The 23,566-nt window shown below is 39.0% G+C and overlaps 1 protein-coding gene across 1 annotated transcript in view; it reads right to left on the reverse strand.

Annotated features, from left to right (window-relative positions):
• Positions 1–19,360, reverse strand: part of LOC124517891 (cytochrome b-c1 complex subunit 2, mitochondrial) — a 30,818-nt gene extending 11,458 nt beyond the window's left edge. Inside the window, exons 1-10 of the mRNA XM_047087576.1 lie at positions 19,255–19,360; positions 16,219–16,302; positions 15,972–16,121; positions 15,529–15,593; positions 13,971–14,027; positions 13,624–13,748; positions 11,701–11,798; positions 9,075–9,132; positions 6,445–6,540; positions 5,918–6,117 (exon numbers count right to left, since the gene is read on the reverse strand). Of these exons, the coding sequence (XP_046943532.1) occupies positions 5,918–6,117; positions 6,445–6,540; positions 9,075–9,132; positions 11,701–11,798; positions 13,624–13,748; positions 13,971–14,027; positions 15,529–15,593; positions 15,972–16,121; positions 16,219–16,302; positions 19,255–19,287 (966 nt within the window). The 5' untranslated portion in view covers positions 19,288–19,360. The remainder of the gene's footprint in view (positions 1–5,917; positions 6,118–6,444; positions 6,541–9,074; positions 9,133–11,700; positions 11,799–13,623; positions 13,749–13,970; positions 14,028–15,528; positions 15,594–15,971; positions 16,122–16,218; positions 16,303–19,254) is intronic.
• Between the last annotated feature and the right edge of the window lie 4,206 nt (positions 19,361–23,566).

Here is a 23,566-nt window from a genome sequence, read left to right on the forward strand (position 1 = left end):
AGCAACAGAATATACTTTCTTCTCGAGTGCACATGGAACACTCTCCAAGATAGATCACATACTGGGTCATAAAACAGCCCTTAAGTATAAAAGACTTGACATCATACCATGCACACTTTCAGACCACAATGCTATGAAACTTGAAGTCAACCACAGGAAAAAGTCTGGAAAACTTCCAAAAGCATGGAGATTAAAGAACACCCTACTAAAGAATCAATGGGTCAACCAGGCAATTAGAGAAGACATTAAAAAATATATGGAAACAAATGAAAATGAAAATACAACAATCCAAACACTTTGGGATGCAGCGAAGGCAGTCCTGAGAGGAAAATACATTGCAATCCAGGCCTATCTCAAGAAACAAGAAAAATCCCAAATACAAAATCTAATAACACACCTAAAGAAAATAAAAGCAGAACAGCAAAGATACCCCAAACCCAGCACAAGAAGAGAAATAATAAAGATCAGAGCAGAAACAGATAATACAGAATCTAAAAAAAACTGTAGAGCAGATCAATGAAACCAAGAGTTGGTTTTTTGAAAAAATAAACACAATTGATAAACCTCTAGCCAGGCTTCTCAAAAAGAAAAGGGAGATGACCCAAATAGATAAAATCATGAATGAAAAAGGAATTATTACAACCAATCCCTCAGAAATACAAGCAATTATCAGGGAATACTAGGAAAAATTATATGCCAACAAACTGGACAACCTGGAAGAAATGGACAAATTCCTAAGCACCCACACACTTCCAAAACTCAAACAGGAAGAAATAGAAAACTTGAACAGATCCACAACCAGCAAAGAAATTGAATCAGTTATCAAAAATCTCCCAACAAATAAGAGTCCTGGACCAGATGGCTTCCCTGTGGAATTCTACCAGACATTTAAAGCAGAGATAATACCTATCCTTCTCAAGCTGTTCCAAAAAATAGAAAGGGAAGGAAAACTTTCAGACTCATTCTATGAAGCCAGCAGTACTTTGATTCCTAAACCAGACAGAGACCCAGTAAAAAGAACTACAGGCCAATATCCCTGATGAATATGGATGCAAAGATTCTCAATAAGCTACTAGCAAATCTAATTCAACAGCACATAAAAAGAATTACTCACCATGATCAACTGGGATTCATTCCTGGGATGCAGGGCGGTTCAACATTGGCAAATCAATGTGATACATCACATTAATAAAAGAAAAGAACCATATGATCCTGTCAATCGATGCAGAAAAAGCATTTGACAAAATTCAGCATCCGTTCTTAATAAAACCCCTTGAGAAAGTCGGGATAGAAGGAACATACTTAAAGATCATAAAAACCATTTATGAAAAGCCCACAGCTAATATCTTCCTCAATGGGGAAAAACTGAGAGCTTTCCCCCGGAGATGAGGAACACGACAGGGATGTCCACTGTCACCATGGTGTTTAACATAGTGTTGGAAGTTCTAGCATCAGCAATCAGATGACAAAAGGAAATCAAAGGCATCAAAATTGGCAAAGATGAAGAAGTCAAGCTTTCACTTTTTGCAGATGACATGATATTATACATGGAAAACCCGATAGACTCCACCAAAAGTCTGCTAGAACTGACACATGAATTCAGCAAAGTTGCAGGGTACAAAATTAATGTAAAGAAATCAGTTGCATTCTTGTACACTAATAATGGAGCAACAGAAAGACAAATAAAGAACCTGATCCCATTCACAACTGCACCAAGCAGCATAAAATACCTAGGAATAAACCTAACCAAAGATGTAAAAGATCTGTATGCTGAAAAATATAGAAAGCTTATGAAGGAAACTGAAGAAGATACAAAGAAATGGAAAAACATTCCATGCTCATGGATTGGAAGAATAAATATTGTTAAAATGTCAATACTACCCAAAGCAATCTACACATTCAATGCAATCCCAATAAAAAATGCACCAGCATTCTTCTCGAAGCTAGAACAAGCAATCCTAAAATTTGTATGGAACCACAAAAGACCCCGAATAGCCAAAGTAATATTGAAGAAGACCAAAGCTGGAGGCATCACAATTCCAGACTTTAGCCTCCACTATAAAGCTGTAATCATCAAATCAGCACGGTATTGGCACAAAAACAGACACATAGACCAATGGAATAGAGACTCCAGAACTGGACCCACAAAAGTATGGCCAACTCATCTTTGACAAAGCAGGAAAGAATATCCAATGGAAAAAAGACAGTCTCTTTAACAAATGGTGCTGGGAGAATTGGACAGCCACATGCAGAAGAATGAAACCAGACCACTTTCTTACACCATTCACAAAAATAAACTCAAAATGGATGAAGGACCTGAATATGAGACAGGAAACCATCAAAACCCTAGAGGAGAAAGCAGGAAAAAACCTTTCTGATTTCAGCTGTAGCAATTTCTTACTTGACACATCCCCAAAGGCAAGGGATTAAAAGGAAAAATGAACTATTGGGACCTCATGAAGATAAAAAGCTTCTGCACAGCAAAGGAAACAATCAACAAAACTAAAAGGCAACCAACACAATGGGAAAAGATATTTGCAAATGACATACTGGACAAAGGGCTAGTAAAATCTGTAAAGAGCTCACCAAACTCCACACCCGAAAAACAAATAATCCAGTGAAGAAATGGGCAGAAAACATGAATAGACACTTCTCTAAAGAAGACCTCCAGATGGCCAACAGGCACATGAAAAGATGCTCAACGTCGCTCCTCATCAGGGAAATACAAATCAAAACCACACTCAGATATCACCTCATGCAGTCAGAGTGGCTAAAATGAACAAATCAGGGGACTATAGTTGCTGGTGAGGATGTGGAGAAACAGGAACCCTCTTGCACTGTTGGTGGGAATGCAAACTAGTGCAGCCGCTCTGGAAAATAGTGTGGAGGTTCCTAAAAATAGATCTACCCTATGACCCAGCAATAGCACTGCTAGGAATTTACCCAAGGGATACAGGAGTGCTGATGCATAGGGGCACTTGTACCCCAATGTTTATAGCAGCACTTTCAACAATAGCCAAATTATGGAAAGAGCCTAAATGTCCATCAACTGATGAATGGATAAAGAAGTTGTGGCTTATAAATACAATGGAATACTACCTGGCAATGAGAAAGAATAAAATATGGCCTGGGGCGCCTGGGTGGCGCAGTCGGTTGAGCGTCCGACTTCAGCCAGGTCACGATCTCGCGGTCCGGGAGTTCGAGCCCCGCGTCGGGCTCTGGGCTGATGGCTCAGAGCCTGGAGCCTGTTTCCGATTCTGTGTCTCCCTCTCTCTCTCTGCCCCTCCCCCGTTCATGCTCTGTCTCTCTCTGTCCCAAAAATAAATAAACATTGAAAAAAAAAATTTTAAAAAAAGAATAAAATATGGCCTTTTGTAGCAATGTGGATGGAATTGGACAGTGTTATGCTAAGTGAAAGAAGTCATACAGAGAAAGACAGATACCATATGGTTTCACTCTTATGTGGATCCTGAGAAACTTAACAGAAGACCATGGGGGAGGGGAAGGGGAAAAAAAAGTTAGGGAGGGAGCCAAACCATAAGAGACTCTTAAAAACTGAGAATAAACTGAGGGTTGATGGGGGGTAGGAGGGAGGGGAAAGTGGGTGATGGGCATTGAGGAGGGCATCTGTTGGGATGAGCACTGGATGTTATAAGGAAGCCAATTTGACAATAAATTTCATATTAAAAAAAAAAAAAAAGACTTTCAGGTTTCTACAACAGATTCACTCACCCAGATCCCTGTAGATGCAATCTGGAAAGCCACATTTTAAAAATAATTCCAGATGACTCTTATGTATGTTAAAATTTGAGAACCACTGACTTGGCCAATATAAAGCATAAGAAGAGATGATTTTTTTTTGTAATTTAAAGTTTATTTTTGAGAGAGAGAGAGCATGGGTGCAAGTGGGGGAAAGGCAGACAGAGAGGTGGGCAGAGAAAATCCCAAGCAGGCTTCACACAAATGGCACAGGCTCAAACACTGGGTTCAAACCCACAAACTGTGAGATCATGACCTGAGCCAAAATCAAGAGTCGGACACCAAAGTACTAAGTCACCCAGGCACCACAAGAAGAAATGCTCTTTAATTACCAGAAGTTTAATTACAATTTTGAGATTATCTTATTCATATCCCAAATTTCTGGCCAAATGCTGAAGTAGGAATTTCTGTTAAATTATGTCACTGGATTAGAATTAAACTCCAGCCACCCAAAAGCATCATTAACATTCAATGGTGAAGAGTAAGTATGAAGAAAAAAACCCAGAATAGACCATGAATGAGGAGAGATGACATGTAGAAGAAATTTAAAAAGTAGCAGCTATAATTTAATTTAGAACTAATTTAAGATAATGGTTTTCAAACTGTGCTCCAGGGAACACCAAAGGCTTTGTACAGAAGATTCCAAGGCTTTCAATGTCAAGTGGGCATTCAAAAATTTTTTTAAAAGTGAAAATTTTTGTGTTGGGCATTGCAGTTGGGGAACTATATGGGATTAAAAAAAAAAAAGGTTTAAAAACTATCACTTAAGAGAGAAAAACGTTCTGAAGGCCTGATATACAGGGAAATCATTTTAGATTTCTTTCTGAGTCAACAGGACTGCATATCATAAACTTTGTTCAAATCAAAAGCGTGGTTTATGGCCCACCACACACGCACTTTATATCTGCTTTGTGAATGAGTAGCCTAAAGGAAAACCATGTTGTCCCGGAGATAACAATCAGTGCTCAGATTCCTGCGTTTCTTTACAGTAAAATTGTGATTCCTGCCTGAATGAGAATCTATAATCTTTAGACCTTTCACAGGACGTAAAAAGTATATAACCCTGTAAAAACTGTTCATTCTCTGGAGCACTTTCTTCCCTGTGAAGAGCATGTTTCCTGGGCAGCTGTCCTAACTTGGAGCTCCAATAAAACTCTTTCTTACTTTTGGACTCTAAAAGGTTGGTTCATTTCGTGTTGACACCACTGATTTTAATTCCACTCTTAAGTGTCACATGGCCAAAGATTATCTACTTGTGCCATATACTGTTGTAAAATCACGACCAATATTTAGTCCTAAAATTCAATACATTTACTGCTTTTGTTGAAGGTCATGTGGGGTATTGCACCGGGCAAACAAGGGGTGCTCATTACATAACAGTTTGTTGGCTGACATTTTACTTTCTCTTGATTTGAAGTATCATTATTGTGAAAGCTTTAGCACTTTCCTCACTGTTATAAAAGGTGTGTTTGAGAGGAACATGGCTTTTCGTTAAAATTAAATGTCATAATTTTTCTATTTTAACTTAATCTCAATCTGGAGCGGTGGGTCCATAAACTGTTTCTTAGTGTATATGTTGTACCTTCGGTTGGAAATTGCAGTGAAATTCACAAAGTAGCCATAAGAACACAAGCGGACAGAAGAAAATCTAGAAAAAAGACTAATTAGAATCTAGGAAAATGTTTAATATCTAGAACTTCAAAGAACTGGGGCACCGGGGTGGCTCAGTCAGTTAAGCATCAGACTTCATTCAGCTCGGGTCATGAACTCATGGTCTGTGAGTTTGAGTCCCCCATTGGGCTCTGTGCTGACTGCTCAGAGCCTGCAGCCTGCTTCGGATTCTGTGTCTCCCTCTGTCTCTGCCCCTCCCCTGTGCGCTCGCGCGCTCTCTCTCTCTCTCTCAAAAAATAAACATTAAAAAAAAATAAAGGGAACTGAAGTGTGAATCTCTCACTTTTTAAGCATTTACTTCTTTCTACACTAGAATATAATTGAAAAGACAGTAAGTTTTTAGTTAGATCCTCTAAGGAACTAAACTCAAGCCTGGCTATCTCTTCAACTTTACAAAGATTTTATTTGAAGAGCAGATTAACAGGACTACATCATACACACTGACCCTTTAAAAACAAAAGGAGAGATACTGACTATTCAGACTCACATCAAATGGCTGGTGAACTCCCTTGGCAACGGCCTGGTACAGAGAGCTGGTAGCATTGCTGCCCCTCTTGACGTGTGGTCCAGCACCAAGGACATACTGGAGAACACTAAATGCATTTGCTTCTGCACTTCCTATTGTAGCACTTTCTGCTACAAGGGCAGCATGGACGAGGCTGTCTCCGTTCTGCTCTCGGATTTCACCTGGTGCCATGTAAGGAGAGAGTGACGAAGAAAGGGGCTTGTTTCCCACAGGTTTTACTCTGTATTCTCTACAACACAGTATTAACTCACTGAAATTAAACTTTCCTGTGGCCTGGTGCTCTTAGCATGTCATTCTGCTCTCCCCACAGCGCGCACGCACACATACACAACACGTTTAATACACAACTCCCAACCAATCTATTCCCTTCCTTCCACACGGAGTCTGTTTGGTGGTAAGTAATCAGGCCTATCCCACACCAATATGCTATTCTGATGTAGAACATCCTTCTGATAAATTAGTCCTAACAGAACAAAATGCTTACTTACCTCCACGATATCTGGCCTTTGTACTAGGTAAACCAAGCCCACCCCTCATGTTGAGAAACTGTTCAGCAACTTGCTTTAGAACAGGATGACTCACACCTATTTCAACAGAAACAAAACCAAGATAGAACCATCATTTCTAAAACAAAATTGTAAAATACCTCCTTTAAATACATGATTGTACAATTCAAGTTTTTATAGAAAAAAACAGTAAAGAAAACAAGAGTACGCTCCCAAAATGCTACCCTCCCTGAGATGCCACTTATACTTTACTACTCATCTAGAACTTTTTACTACACATATATGAATATTATCATTTTCCTTTTTTTTAAATGGTGTTACTCTATTTATATTATTTCTAACTTGTCTTTTGTAATTTAGATCTCAGTGAGTGGTTTACAGCAAACATTTAATGGTTATAAAGAATTCCATTTTATGGATGTACCACCATTTATTTAATCAATCCCTTTTTGATGGACTGTTTCCAATAGTTGGCTATTAAAACAATATTGCAGGGGCGCCTGTGTGGCTCAGTCGGTTGGGCGTCCAACTTCAGCTCAGGTCATGATCTCCTGGCTTGTGAGTTCGAGCCCCGTGTTGGGCTCTGTGCTGACAGCTCAGAGCCTGGAGCCTGCTTCTGATTCTGTCTCCCTCTCTCTCTGCTCCTCCCCTGTTCACTTTCTCCCTCTCTCAAAAATGAATAAACATTAAAAAAAAACTTTTTAAAAACAATATTGCATTGTGCATCAAAGAACACTTTCAAGAGAGTGAAAAGAACCCACAGAATGGGGAAGATTGTTTGCAAATCACATATCTGATAAGGATTTAGTATCCAGAATATACAAAGACTCTTACAACTCAACGATAAAAAAACCAAACAGCCCAACTAAAAAATGGGCAGAGGACCTGAATATGTATTTCCCCAAAGAAGATATACAAATGGCCCAAAAGCACAAAAACAGATGTTCAATGTGCTTGGTCATTAGGGAGATGCAAACCAAAACCACAATGAGACACCACTTCACACGCACAAGTATGGTCATAATCAAAAAGACAGATAATAATAAGTGTTGGTGAGAAAGTGTAGTTATTGGAACCCTTGTGCACTTGTTGGTGGAAACACTAAAATGGTTCAACTGCCACAGAAAACAGTCTGGCAGTTCCTCAGACGGTTAAACACTTACCATATGTCTTGGCAATTTTACTTCTAATAATATACCCCAAAGAATTAAAAACAGGCATATAACAAAAACTTATACAGGAATATTTATATTTACAATAGCCAAAAGGTGAAAACAACTCAAATGTCCAAGTGATGAATGGATGAACAAAAAGTGATAATAGAATATTTTTTAGCTAGAAGAGGGAATGGAACATTGGTACATTACAATAGGGATGGACTTTGAGAACACTATGTTAACTGAAAAAAAGCCAGCTACAAAAGGCTACATATTATGAGATTTTATTTATATGAAATGTCCAGACAAGTCAATTCTACAGAGACAGGAAGTAGATTAGCAGTTGTCAAAGGCAAGGAAGTAGAACAGGGGAGTGACTGCTAATAAATATAGCCTCTCTTGGGGATAATGACAGTGTTCTGAAATTATGCAGTGTTAATAGTCATAGTACTCTCTGAATATAATAAACCCCATGGAATCATACGCTTTAAAAAGGTGGATTTTATGGTATGTGAATGATACCTCTATTAAAGTGTTATTTATAAAACAAATGAACAAAAAACCCAATATTGCAAATAATATCCTTGTGCAACTGTTTTGTAAACTTGACCAGCTGTTTTTGTATGATAAATGCTTAAAAATAAAATTGTTGGGTCTAAACCTGTCAACATTTAGAATTTTAATATATTTAAAGAGACCTCCAAAAATGGACCAGTTTATGCTTCCACCAACAGTTTTTAAGAGTGCCTATTTCTCCATACCTTGGTTAATACTGGGTGGTGTCAATCTTTTAATTTTTGCCAATGTCACGGGTTAGAAGCTTTTAACTACTAGTGAGGCTATTTTTTTTTTTTTACAATAATTGGCCATATACACATATATACAAACATTTTCCCCATGACTTGTTTGTTCGTGCCCTTTGCCTATTTTCAATTATATTATACATCTTTAAAAACAAAAACAAAAATACTTTTAAAGCTCTTTGCTCAGAGACATTTGTCCTTTGTCAAAGATTTTTCAAATACTGTAATTTTTTTTTACATAAATGTTGAATTCTGCTTTCTAAAACAAAACAACCTGAGAATTAAAATCCCATCACATAGTGCCTGAGGACTGTAAACATAAACAGAGGACTGAGTTATCAAATTTCATTCAATCATGTGCTCACATAATTACTGTTCTTTTAAAAAAAAATTTTGTTTTAATATTTATTTATTTTTGAGAAAGAGAGACAGAGTGCGAGTGGGGGAGAAATAGAAAGAGAGACACAGAATCTGAAGCAGGCTCCAGGGTCCGAGCTATGAGCACAAAGCCCGATGCGGGGCTGGAACTCACGAACCACGAGATCATGACCTGAACTGAAGTCAGACGCTCAACCGACTGAGCCACCCAGGCGCCCCAATTAGTTACTGTTCTTAAGGAAACAAACTGACCTGCAAGCAATTCCCAACTTACCAAGTCCGATCAAAGCCATTCTCGCACTTGTAAAATGGTTCTGCACGTAGTTATGTAACTGAGGAAGTTAAAAACATTTATGAGGTTATATAGGTAGAAATACAAAACACTAACAATTAAAACTGCAGCGCAAGAGAAAATAAAAACTCAGGCTTAAAGGCTGCTGTAGTGAACTAGACTACCTAGTGCTGAATTATACAGATTTAATTTTTTTTTAATACGGATTTAATTTTTAAAACTATTGCTGAAATTCAGAACTAGAACTTAACGTGATGATGGTTACAGAACTATGAACATAATGAAAACCACTGAACTGTGCACTTTAAGTAGGTGAACTAAACAGTACATGAATTATATCTCAATAAATCTGTACTGAAAAAAAGGAATTAAAAAAGGCCTGAAAAAAATCAGAGCACACACTGGCTTGAACTTGAAAAAAAATGAGACTAAGTTTATGATTTTTATTATAAGATGATTTTAGCAGATGTGCATCAGATTTCTTTTGTCTCTTTATAGACATTAATAAGGTACCACTAACATTCTACCGTAGGGCTAACAGTTATATCACCATATCCCTCCTATATCCTTCACACTCATCTTTGAAGGGTTCCTTGTCAGGAGATTACAGTCTATATCAGGGTTTCCAACCTGGATAACAAAATTAGCTGGAGCTTAAAAAAACAAAAACAAACACTGTCACTGTCTCTGACCCCCACCCCATTCCTAGGCCCACTCTACAAACTGATATACTAGATTCAATGTGGAATCAGAATCTTGATTTAAAACCAACCAACCATCTGCCCATCCAATGAATCCCCAGGTGATCTGAGATCAGTGAGATTTGCGAATCACTGGTTTATATTATTTAGACCTAACATACAAAAGTAGGGCTAAAACATACTCTCAACAGGCCCACTATTGCTCCCAAGGGACTGAAAATTGGCTCCTGGGGGCAAGAAAAACATTTTACTCCTTTCATATATAGAATACAAATATATATATGTATACATATATAAACACAGAGTGTATCTATGATATTAAAAATTCTGGTATAAGAAATTGGCTAAAAAAAGTTCCCTGGGAATGGGTCATAATGTTAAAAATCACTAGGCTAAGGTAATGAGACTGAATCAAGTTACCACAATTTATGCCCTAAAGCCAATGGTGCTTAAATCCCTGGAATCACCCTGGAAAGTCATATATATATATTTTTTCTACTGAATGCTGCCATTGCTCAAGGTAGTCTACCACCAATTTCTTTAGGATTTCCTTTAAGGACACAATTAAAAATGCTAATAATTTTGAGATAACCATGGTTAACATCTTGCCCAGGAGACACACAGACACACAGACACACAGACACACAGACACACACACACACTTTATTTTCTAAAATTGGGACCCTATGGTATATCCTATTTGTAAATTGTCTTTTCTTCACTTGATAATATGCTATGGAACTTTTCCATATCAATATTTTTGGATGAATGAATAAGTCCATTCTACAGATAACTAAGTGAGTTATTCAGTCCCAGAAAGTTGGGTATTTAACTTGTGTCTCATTTTTCACAATTATAAGCAATCTTACAGTTGACATTCTTGTAGATGTTTTGCTCTATATATTCTTTTAGTTATCTTAATAATATATTTTCACATGGGTGAAATTGATTTCTGAAAAATTTCAAAACTCACTGACGGCCAGTCTTATGAAAAATGCTTAGCATTTAAGTTGGATCATATCAGTTATAATTTTTTTTTAAAGTGCCATATGAATGGGAGGCGTTAAACTGTTGATTGATAAGTGGATAGTTTTCTAACCAGGAAATAAAAGAGTAAAGGGATAGAATATACAATTCAGTTTGCTCTAGTGGCTAACCAGAAATGAAAGAATAAAACCTTAATTTCCAAGTTATATATACTTTGCGAGTACTAATAGTTCCCAATTCTTCTCTTTCTTTTGCAAATTTTTCTCTTAATATCTTTTGATAAAAAAAATTTGGGGGGGGATGGACTAGGAAATTAAGATTATATATGCATATCTACACTTGCAGGTTTGATACTCAAGGTTTCAGTTTCACATTTTAGAAGTGAAGTTTTAGGTTATATATACGGCTGTGACATGTGGCAAGTCTGTACTGCCAGTAAAGTGAGGCCAGTGTGCTGGAGGAGGCGAATGAGCTAGTAAGCAGGCTAATGAGGGATGGGAAGTGATACGGGTTCATTCCTATCTGCCTATTCAGAGGAGTTAAAGAAGACTTTTGGTCACAAGATTACTAAATTTAACATTTAAATACTGCTTTAAAAAGACACATATAAACAGAGAAAGGTCTAGAGGAAAATATATCTAGGCAGTAACATTCAGTGACTTTAGGTATGTGAAATGTTTTCTTTTTTACTTGTTCTGGATTTTTCTGAAATTCATATATTCCTTTTGTGATTCAAAACTTTAAGTTAAAAGCTGTAAAAATTGTTCAGATAGAATTTTAGTTAAAAAGCCAAGCTGATGGAAAAAAAAAAAAAAAAGCCAGGAGGTGATTTTAAATTTGAAGATGAAAAGAAAAATTAACCAACCTGAAATGGCAGTGAAAAGCAGCACATTGTAAAAGGTAATGTGTTTTATCAGTACCTCATCTGGTGTCACTTTTCCAATCCTATAATCAGGGCAATACAGGGAATTAGCCAAGGCATTTCGGTAAGCTGCAGCATGCAAATTTTCAATGACACCTGTAAAATAAGTAAAGAAGCACTTGTGGAAATACAATTCAAATAAAGTCAACATTTTCAGAACCTGGAAAGCAATGAGACTACAATTTTGGTCACCTTATGGCATTCAAGTGTTAAGATTAAGGCTTGAATTTTAAAATTCTGCCAGTTGAATGTGCTGAGAAAAGCAAGAAATTATGTGAAAGCAGCTTCTACATCACGGGGTCCACCTGATCACTTCTCTCATCTACCTGGTATCGTCTGGAAACTATAATGGTCTGGGTTTCAGCAAGTCTGAATTGAGTTATAGCTCTGCTACCAACATGCCATGTGATCTTGGATAAGTCATTTACCTGAATTTTACTCTGAGGCTCTCTAAGTAATGAGGAGTTGTCAGGTTAAAAAGAGGTATGAAAGTGCCAGTGTTAAGTCATCTTACTAGCTCTCGGAGGTCAAACTGCACTCCTCACTGGTGACTGCACTGTTCTTGCTTTCCTGCTTCAGTCAGTGTCTTTGAGGTATGTCCCTTTCATTTGCTCATTATTTGGGCAATTTCTCTATGCCAGGCACTGTGTTAGGTGCTGGAAAGAGAGACATGAGTAAGACACAATGCCTGCCCTCAAAATGTTGAGAGGAAAAACTGTGAAAGCATGATGAAGCTGATGTCAGCAGGATGTGAAAAAAGCAGCAGGGGCACAAGGGAAGGGCAGTGGGAATCAGGAAGGAGCACCAGAAGTAAAATCCAGGATGAGTCTTACATAAGGAGTAGGTGTTTCCCAGGAGAATGATTAGGGAGTGGCATTTCAGGCAGAGAAAACAGACAAAAGCATCCAGTAGGATAACAGATTCAAAGGGGAAATGCAGTTGGGAGGGGAAGAAGATAGAACAAAAAGCGATGGAGGTAGGCAGGGTCAGATGGTGAAAGTTATCACACATGCTAAGGTGAAGAGTTTGAACTTTATGCAACAGAGACTGAGAAGCCTTTAAACGGTTTTCATGAAGGATCGCTTGATGGCAATGTGGGAGATGGACGAAGATGCAGACCTGGGGGCAGACACCAGCCAGGAGACAGCAATAACTGTTCAGATAGAAAGGATGAAGGCTGGAACCTCACTGCTAACAGCAGGGAAGAAATAGAAAATTGTAGAAAAGATGACTTACAGGCCATCTATTTCTTTGGTGGAGGTCCAGAGTAATGAAGACCATACTCCTTTGTAAAACAGTATCACTAACATAATATTAGCTAACATAAACCAAGCTCTCATACGTTCCAGACACTGACAGGCCTGCATTCTGAGTGAAGCGCATCCCATGCTGAGCCCCTGCAGCTGGTCACCTGCTTAGACCCGAGTGGTCCACCTGCACGCTTCTGCTCCTGCCAAAGCTGTGTGACTTCCAAGAGTCGGTGCTGCTTGTTTACGTATTTGTTTTGCTAGTCACACTTGTCGACAGTTATCATATAAACACAAAATACGAACACCAAAAAAGTTAAAAAAAAAAAAAAAAAGTTGCTTCCTTTGGAAACATCTAGTAAAGGTGAGTTGGGTAAACAATAATAGCAGCACCAATTACGAACTGTTGCTCGGTTTGGTGTAAGCAAACTACTGAAAAAACACTGGATTCTAAATACTAAAACAGGGATTCTATAATTAATTTACCTACCATCAAAGATGAAAAATAATCAACAACATAAATGTTTAGAAACAAAAGAACACAGTTAAGAAACTAGACAAATTTTGGAAAAGTTATTTATAAACTCAAGCAGAAGAAAATTTCAACAGCAATTTTTTTCCTCAAAAACCCAGTATCTTACAAGCAACTGAATGTGATCTGAAAATATACTTACGAGCCTGTGGATTCTGAAAAGCCACAGCTTTGTCAATCCTTAGCTGAGACTGAAGGTCAGCTACTTCCCAACGACGAAATTCTGGGGCTGTGGTGACATTGAGCAGGAACTCCATTAGAATATCACTATAGAAGACATCAAGAGTTTCACGTCAAAAATTTAAAACCAAAGTCCATTCTACATAAATGTAATGCTCTCTATATTAAGTTTTAGGCCTTGTGGTAAGCATAGTGTTCTATAGTTTGTGACCAAAATCAGAGGTCATAACGCCACATTAAAAAGGACAAGAACTGAGCAGCTTAGGATTTCTTTAAAAGCAGATGTCCTCAGCACGTGCAGATACTTACACATCATCTCGCAGACATTCCACAGTGTAGGCCATGTTTTCCCTGGTTGAAGTCACACTGAATCAGAAATAAATTACAATGAATTATCTAAATCAGAAAAATAAGGCTTCCTTATATCTTTGTTAAATCAACAAATTCCTTTGGAAAACTTATTCTGAAGTGTAAAAGCACACATATTCGTCAACTAAAGCTTGAAATATTTTAAAAAGTCTTTAAAGGAAGGAAATCTTGACATGTTACACATGGATGCACCTTGAAGACATTAAACTACGTGAAATTAGAAATCAGAAAGAATATCATGATTCTGCTTTCAGGAGGAACCTAGAGAACTCTAAACCATACAACATAGAATGGTCACTGTAAGGGGTGGCCAAAGACAGAAGGAGAGTTAGTGTTTAATAGCTAGAGTGTTTCAGTTGGGGAACAAAAAAAACATCCTGGAGATGTATAGTAGTGATGGTTTCCTAAAGCCACTTCATGCCAAAGACCTGTACACTTAAAGCAGTAAATTTTATGTATATTTTACCCTAACTAAAAAAAAAATGGCAATTAAAGTTGAAGATCTCTTTGTACCCTTCTCTGGCTAACTCTTTCACTCCCTCTTTCCCACTCTAGAGACAAACACAATGGTAAGCACTATGTATTGTTTTTAAAATGATACCTTAAAAATATCTGTTGTTTCTCCGCAAAATATTTAACTAGAATAATCTAGTTCATTCCTTAACTGCTGTATACTAGTCCCATATCACTAGACTATACTTTATTTATCCATTTCCCTGAAGATGGCATTTAGATTGTTTCCAGTCTTTATGTGGATTAAAAACTTAGACTGTAAGATATCTCATTTTCAGTATTACTAGATATTTGTTGATTCTTTCCTAAGTACTTGTATCAGTTTATTCCACTAACTGTAGAAGAGATTCTCCCTCTTAACACTGCCAACACCTTTTATAAATCTGACAGGTAACGGCATGACACTGTCGATTATAAGTAAAGATCAGTGTTTCTGGCTTCCTACTCTGGGAATAGACTGTTCCTATCCTTTGTCTGTCCATTTCCTATTTTGCTTGTCCTCTCCTAATTTGTAGTTCTTTATTTTTCCAAATAATCATTTCCGTGTTTATGTTGCAAATATTTACTGCCAGTTACTTGAATTTTTACTTTAAGTCATAAAGATGTTTTACATTTTGATGTTGTCAAATTGATTAGCCTTCTTCTTGTGTCTTCACAAATCCTTAATCACCTGGATAAGATAGAAAAGTTCTCTTACAGTTGAGTATTTTCTGGTGTTCTCATCGTTTCTTACTACTTATTTAAAAAAAAAATTTTTTTTTTAACATTTATTTATTTTTGAGACAGAGAGAGACAGAGCATGAAAAGGGGAGGGGCAGAGAGAGGGAGACACAGAATCTGAAACAGGCTCCAGGCTCTGAGCTGTCAGCACAAAGCCTGATGCGGGGCTCAAACTCATGGACTGTGAGTCATGACCTGAGCCGAAGTCGGACGCTTAACTGACCAAGCCACCAGGCGCCCCTCTTATTACTTATTTTTAACATACCTTAATTTACCACCAACTGCTTCAATTCCACGGGTTATCTTGAAAGATGAAGCTCCTTTTGTAGTCTGGAAAAAGAAACAACAACCGTATTTAGTAATTTTTTACTGCCAAACATCACACTGTATCACAATCTAATGTCTGATTGTCATTAGACTCAAAAAGGACTTTACCTAAATAGCAGATCCTTTTAAAGTTTGCCAAAAGTACACTATAGTGTTTCTTTTCTTTTTTGTTTTACTTATGTATTTTTTTACGTAGGCTTCACACCTAGCACAGAGCCCAACGTGGGGCTTGAACTCACAACTGAGATGAAGACCTGAGCTGAGATCAAGGGTTGGATGCTTAATCAACTGAGCCACCCAGGTGCTACCACTATACTTCTTTTCTGTAAGACCATGATACTATAGCATTTCTGAACAAAGTGAGGCAGTAAAGACGCTTACCAAACTGGATGCAAGACGAAGCAAATGAGAGGTTCCTAAGTTGTTGGAGTCCTCATATCTACTGCCTGCTTTAATGAACAAACCAATTCTTGATGCAGGAGCATAGTTTTCCAGAGAAGCAATCACTAAGCCATTTGGTAACTTGGTAAACTGTATTTAAAATAAAGTAAGATGTGATCAATGTTTTCATATTACCAAAGACAGTAAGGCATGTATGGGTTTCAGTGAGCAACTCAGTGGGACTAACCTCAAGGTCCTGAGGAAGTGGAGGCACTCCTGCAGGGGCAGCTGTGGTCTTCACTTTGGGAGCAACTTTCAGGGAATAAAACCTCTAAACACAAAAAAGACAGGTTACCCAGATTTCTTTCAAGAACAATGTCTTATATTCTGGTGTGCCCAAGGAAGGTGTCCAGTGATAAAATAACTTCATGGGAGGATTTGGCTGATTAACTTAGTATTACTAAGTTACTTAAATCTCTTTTTGTGTAGAGCCTGAAGGAATACCTAATCCTACGTGCTCATTTTTTTTTAATAATTTTTTTCACATTTATTTATTTTTGAGAGCGACAGAGCATAAGCAGGGGAGGGGCAGAGATAAAGGGAGACACAGAATCCAAAGCAGGCTCCAGGCTCTGCACTGTCAGCACAAAGCCTGATGCGGGGCTCGAACCCACTAGCTGTGAGATCATGACCGGAGCCAAACTTGGATGCTTAACTGAATGAGCTACCCAGGCACCCCAATGCTCATTTTTTAAAATGTAAAGAACTACTGTATTTTCTTTTCCCTTTTAGCCATCTTTTTTCTTATAACCATCCTATTAAAGCTTCAGGTGGTTCTTCCTGGCTCTAATGCTTTGGAATTTTTTTGAAAAGGTGTGGGACTGCCACATCCATACCCTTTTATTGATGTCAGCATTACTGTTTTCCTTATCTGCTCAGAGAATCTCATTTTAGCCTACTTCCCAAGGGAAGTGACTTCATCTCCATGATCATTTTAGTAACCTTTAAAAAAGAGAGTATACCAAGGAAAATTCCTCCAAGCCCCTGATATTTTCCACAGTATCTTCACTGTCTTGCGTGCTACAGTAGGACCACACAACCAAGGGTTTTATTTCTTCGCCTAATATAAATTTTGATCATCCTGCAATTAACAATAGCTTCAGCTACAGCAGATTGTCAGTTTATTATATGCAGCCACTGGAAAGGTAAAAGGGTCCTCTTAAATGCTGGATAATGGATCCAAAATGCATAACTTTATTGTTTGTTTGTTTTTTTTGTCAAATGATATACACTGCTATAATATTCATCCTTAGGTTCCTGAGGTTATCAGCAGAGATGTTATCCCAAAACCAAATCCACATACTGCTGGAGTTTCCTGAGGACTCCCATCAGAGGCTGCAATGCCCCTCCTCTATGATGTCCTGAAGGGCTGTTATATATTCAACATCAGTGCTGTACTAAGTTGGGTCCTAGTTTTCACTTGTTATTAGTACTTTTTAATTATAAATTACAATGAGCTTTGTTTTACTATCAATTTCGTTTGCTGGGTGTGGTACGTTTAATTCTACTTGTGATTTTGGTTTTCGGTTTTCATAGCTGTTCAAGTATGAATAATCTATAGTTCCACTGTTAAGGGAGATTTAGGTGCTTTTCCCTCAAGAAACAGCTTTGTTGATTATGTACCGTCCTTAATTGGTCCCATTCAAATCAGTTGCAAAGAATTATCCTCGTAATTGTCATGCAATTACTAGATTACGTTAATAACCAAATATGTATAAACTTATTCTTCTGTAAAGTAAGTGATATAAATTGGGAACATTAATTGTTTTCAAGTTTACTGCAATTTGTTTACATTAGTCCTCTCCAGTTCTGTTACCTTTGAGTACTTTCATCTACTGGAAAGTGGGGATGGATGGAATGGAGATTTTGGGGTGTTTTGCTAGTTTAACTAGGCTGCTCTCAGAGTTGTTAATTACTGGTTTGTCTAGGTGTGCCAGAAAGGGTAATTTAGGTGATATTGTACTGTAAATGGCAGCCCTTTATATATCCACAGTATATCTATTTAAACATTAGGCACAGGGAAACTCCATTCCCTGTTCTTCTTCACCACTCTCTAGCAGGTTACTAGGTTATCTAGTAACCAGATTCTACCGGCATCTTGGGCTAATTTTTTGTTGTGGGGAAATGTGTTTGCGGACTGTAGGAATTTAGCAGCACTTCTGGCCTCTAGATGCCAGGTACGTTCCCCCAAAGGGTATTATAACCAAAAATGTATGCAGATACTACCAACTATTCCCTGGCAGCAAACCTTGCCCGCCTGAGTTTTTTTTTTTTTTTTTTTAACGTTTATTATTGAGAGACAGACACAGAGCATGAGCAGGGGAGGGGCCGAGAGATGGAGAGACACAGAATCTGAAGCAGGCTCCAGGCTCTGAGCTGTCAGCACAGAGCCCTACGCGGGGCTCCAACTCACGGACCAAGAAATCATGACCTGAGCCAAACTTAACCGACTTAGCCACCTTGGCTTAACCGACTGAGCCACCCAGGGGCCCCGCCCACCTGAAATTTTTAAAAGTGTTCCTCACTTCCCCTGATGATAACCTCCACTCCACAGTGATAACACGCTGACATTTGAGGAGTCTTCCCCAAGTGACGGCTCTGTTTTGTCTGGGTTGAATGAGAAGTCTTAAGCGGCTCCCGAGGGCTGACCCTGAGCCCCTCCTAGAATTCTCTAACATCAAGAAAAACACGTTATACTGCTGGGGCACCGTAATAAGTTTCAGGCACAGTGATAAGCACTGTACGGCAATTTGCTTATTTCTTCCTTAACATTTTACTCATAAGCTCAGCTTAACCGTTGGGGAAACTGATGCTCCGTGATACACTAAGAAGCAGGGGCCGGGGCTGACAGGGTAAGTAAGGGTGGAGGGCTAGGTACTCGCCGGCCTCCTTGTCCCCCAGGACTCGCTGTCTCCTCCCGCATGCCAAGTGCAGCAGTGACCTTCAGAGGTCCCTCCACCGAGTCACTTCACCTCCACTCTCAAGCTCTTTCCCTCTCCTTTTCAGGTTTTCCGGCGTTAGGTCTCTTCTGCTCGTAGCACGAGCTGGGCCTCCAATGCGCGACCCACTCAGTTTGCAGCCCACTTGGCCCGCAGAATTCGGCTGAAGGGCAGACGGAAGCCCAAGGCCCCGAAACTCCAAACCAAGCACCACCGGTCCGTATCAGCTGACATGCCGACAAACTGCTCCCCAACCTTTCCCCAAGCCCACCGGCTGTGCTCACCGAAAAAGACCCGGCTCTGCTTAGCAGCTTCATGGCTCAAGATTGCTCTAATCCACGGTCACAGCCGGTTAAAGGAAAGCAAGATGGTGGCCGACGACGGAGTTTCCCAGCTTCCCCCGCGACACTCTTTCCCACGCCTTCTACGTAAGAGGACTCTCTATGCGGACAGCACTCTACTGCTCCCCGGAGGAGGTTGGGCCAGTCCAATTACTCTAAGACGCAGGATAGGCAGACGCATAATTTTGTAAGTAAATAAGCAGAAGATTACTTATGTTACCACTTTTTGGACTCTAGTCCTGGCCCGGATATCCACTCTGTAATCCTGCTCTACGTCTACGACATCCCATCAGAACCCCCCCCCCCGCACTTTGGATTCTCCCGATCCGGATTGTCCAATGAGAGAGCCCCCTTTCCCGGGATCCCACCCGTGGTCTCTGGATTTACCCTTGCTCTTGAGCTCCCGCACTTTTCTGCTGTCTTTCGGCCGGCGCTTTCGGAGAGACCTCCCTTATCTATTTGCTTTTTTGCAGAGACGGGCTTCGAGTCCGGACGTGACTGTCCCTCGCTTGGTAAAGTCCTCATTAGATCATTAGCTTTCTGAGAATAGAGGTCTTGTCCAATGAACTTGCTCCTTTAACTCCCAGAACAGGCGGGGGATACAAATGGGCTGAGTCCTGAAACCGAGGCAGTCCTCACAATTAAGGCCTCTGCTTTCATGAAATTTATATTCTAGGCCGAGGCTACGTAGAAAACAAAAACTTAACTACACTTTTCGTATGCGAAAAATTAAAATGTTTTGAATAGCAGGGCTGTGTGTTGGGGGTCCTTCTGAGCTGAAACCTGCATACTAGGAGTCTTGTGACTATCCAGGGGAAGAAAGTTCACCCCTCTTCAATGAGTATTAACTCATGACTCATGAAGTCACCTTCCATGGCTATGCTAAAGATTGAGACGTGGTCCCCTGTCCTTCAGGAACTTACAGTCTCGTACTGTGCTATCGTAGCACGGTTGGGGGAAAACAACATTAACACCATTTAGAGTTAGAAATGCAGAATCTACATACTGAGTCAGAATCTGCATTTTACAAGAATTGCACATTGAAATTTCAGAAGGGGTGGTGGTGCTTTAGACATTTACAAGGCATAGACGAACTTATGTCTAACTCTTTGGTCTGTAGCTAACTGGCTTCACGCCTACAATTGTCTAACAGGATTTCAAGTGACACCTGGTCATTAAGAATCTGATGCAGGAGTGGAGGGATGCCATGTGGAAGAAACTTTCATCACTCATAGCTTTGTCTTTCCCTGGTTAGTTATTAGTAACCCGTTTATTTGTTCAGAGGTCCAGTTCCTTGTCTGGAGCCCAAGAATGATTTGAGAGAACCTAGGTTATATTTCTGCTCAACTCCAGTTTAACATTAAGAGGTCCGAAGAGAGAGAAAAGCATATATACTGGCATCCAGCTCTTTAAGGATATCAAAAGGGAATTTTCAAGTCATTTTTTGTACAATGTAGCTGTTCAAATTAGCATACAATCATTTTCTTTATAAATAAAAATTTTTAACTTTCAAAAAATTAATCTAAGTCAAGGGTAAATGGGCATCTATTGTACTATTCCCTCAGCTTTTCTTTACATTTGAAGTTTCTCAAAAAGTGGAAAATTATTTTTGGAATATTTATGTCAAACATTCTAATTTCTTCTATGTGCAGTGGCAATAAAATTTACTTGGGGACATGGAAAAAAAAGTATCTGATGCAAACCCAATTTCTGTGCTTTCAGGGGGCACCCCTAACTCAGTCCATACCACACAGGAGAGTGACCCAAAGTGTGGGAGACTTAACACTATAGCGGTGCATGAGATAATTTTAAGTTTATAAATGAATACTGTTCCATTTCAACAGTTGTACATTTATTTTGGAAATTGATTATGGCAAGCAATACTAGTAATGAGTTTCCTCTTTACGTTATAAGAGAGTAAAAGTAGGTTTAAACAACATTGAGTAAATTAACTACTGGTAATAGTTATGGCAGAAATCATGAAGGTGCTATACCAATGAGTGAAATTGGGGAAACATTGCTCTGATCAAGTCACCCACCTGTTTAAAAATTTTCAATGATTCCCCATGTTTTTCAAGATAAAGTTCAAATTCATTAACATGGAATATAAACCTCTATTTCCAGTGCTTTTTAAGCATTACCCCCCAAATTAGCTGCACCCCTGAGAGTCCAGTCATTGGAATTTCATCCAACAGTTCAGGTTAGGTGGGATACACACACACACACACACACACACACACACACACACACGCATACACACACCTATTTAGAATGTTCCCTTGTAATAAATATCACCCACACCTCAAAATTTAACTGTGACCCAAACAAAAAATTGTTAATATGTGGTAGGAATTGAAATATAATTCATGATATCACCTATATAAATAACATAATTCTAAGTTTATTCATATTTTGTACCACCACAAATTTCCTATTGTTATACACTACAAAGTAGGACTGCCATCTTGTGGACAGATCTACCACTTCCACATCATATCAGTGTCCTACCTAATTCATTGACTGTTGCTTATGAGGGGAGGAAGGGTGTGTGTAACTGAGATGGGATGCCATTGTTAACATGTGTGGTATTGGTAGGTAGTGTACATTTTCCACCTCATGCTTTTCTTCAGCTCCCAACCAGTTGTATAGCTAATTACATAATTATAGTGCTGGGGGAGGCTGGATCCTTGAGCTCCAATTCTCATTTTGCGTTGTCACTCCCTACACCTTTTGAATAATTAATGCTTGGAGGAGTAAGCCCCCAAATGGAGGGAAGTAGTAAAAGAGTTGAGAATTGAAGACACAGAAAGAGAAAGCGGGTGACCAAGAGGATAAGAAATAAAGGAGAAAAAAGGGAGGGAAGAAGAGTGTTCTTTATCTAGATGAGGCTCCAGATTGCCTACATCTCCTTACTCATTACTTTTTAAATGTATTTTTAAAACCTCTTTTCCTCTTTTATAATGCCCATGGCCCAGACTAGCATAAAAACAAGGGTGTAGGTGACAGAAGACCTTGAAATTTCTCCAGGTTGCCTTACCAGCTCATGTCAGATTTCTGCCACAACTCTCGAATTTTACTGCAGAAGAAAACGAGGTCCTTGAAATTGTTTCTGCATAGGAGACACTGCAAGCCCTGGGAGAGGAAAGGAATAAGAAGATGGAAAACCAGAGGAGTACATTGCTGGAAAGCTTTGTTAGTTTTCTTAATATGGAGTCAAATCTGACCCGTGGAGCCCAACTTCCTGCCTTGAGCTGGAGTTGGGCGGGTGGGGAGGAACATCATAAGGAAGGAGGCTATGGGGAGGCAAAATAGACTCTAGGAACGTGGTTTGATCTTGTACTTGGGAACATCATCTTGCCATATTAGAGCCAGAGGCATTAATCATGGCTCCTCCTAATCCATAATTTTGATTGTTGGCATTTCCTTCCCTGTTCCTCTCAGAATCCTACCCAAGCAGATAGCACTATAGCCTGGAGTTTATTCTCCCTTCTGGGAACTTTACTGCCTTGTATTGATAATTGGTTGTTTATTCATGTTTCATTTTCCTTAACTAGATTAAAGAAAAAACATTATTGGCATTTTCAGACAAATAGAAGTTAAAGGGATAGCACAATGAACTCCCATTTACCTATTGCCCAGTTTCAACCAGAATCAACATTTTACCTTTCTTTGATTTTAAGCTCCTTAATGGAGAGAACTATGACTCATAAATGTTTAAGGTAGCTACCAATCATAATTGGGGAGGGGGATGGTTATGTAAAAAATTTTTAAATATGGAATGCTTCACTAATTTGTATATCATCCCTGAGCAGGGGCCAAGGGCATGGTTATTTTTGACACCTCACTTTAGTGGTCAAGATCTGAAGTCAAAGCTGCTCTAGGTAATGTTTAATTCTCCCACTTTCTCTTGGATCCATGCATTTTATTAAACAGAAACATACAGCCCTTTTGTCTTAAAAACTCTGCTTTTCACATTTCTCTTAGTTGTATGTGGGATCCACGTAAGTGCTACGCGCCTTCTTGGTTGATGTCAGATGTGAAAGGGAGAATCCAAGGGAGATCACTTGTGTCATAAGATTGCAAAGACAAGGAAGGAAGGGACCTCAGGATTCACACCTTACTGAGAAAGAATATTCTGGAGTCAGCCTAGATGCCAGTGCTGTATTCTTATGATGTCCAGTTTCGACCTCATGATATCAAAAAACGTGAAATTCTGCAAGCAAGGTAGGCTGATCTATCTTCTCTGAAATTATTT

The sequence above is a fragment of the Lynx rufus genome, unplaced genomic scaffold (genome assembly GCF_022079265.1).
Source record: "Lynx rufus isolate CCGP_SWC_20201006 ecotype Redwood Valley unplaced genomic scaffold, mLynRuf1.p SCAF_23, whole genome shotgun sequence".
In the NCBI taxonomy this organism is placed as follows: domain Eukaryota; kingdom Metazoa; phylum Chordata; class Mammalia; order Carnivora; family Felidae; genus Lynx; species Lynx rufus.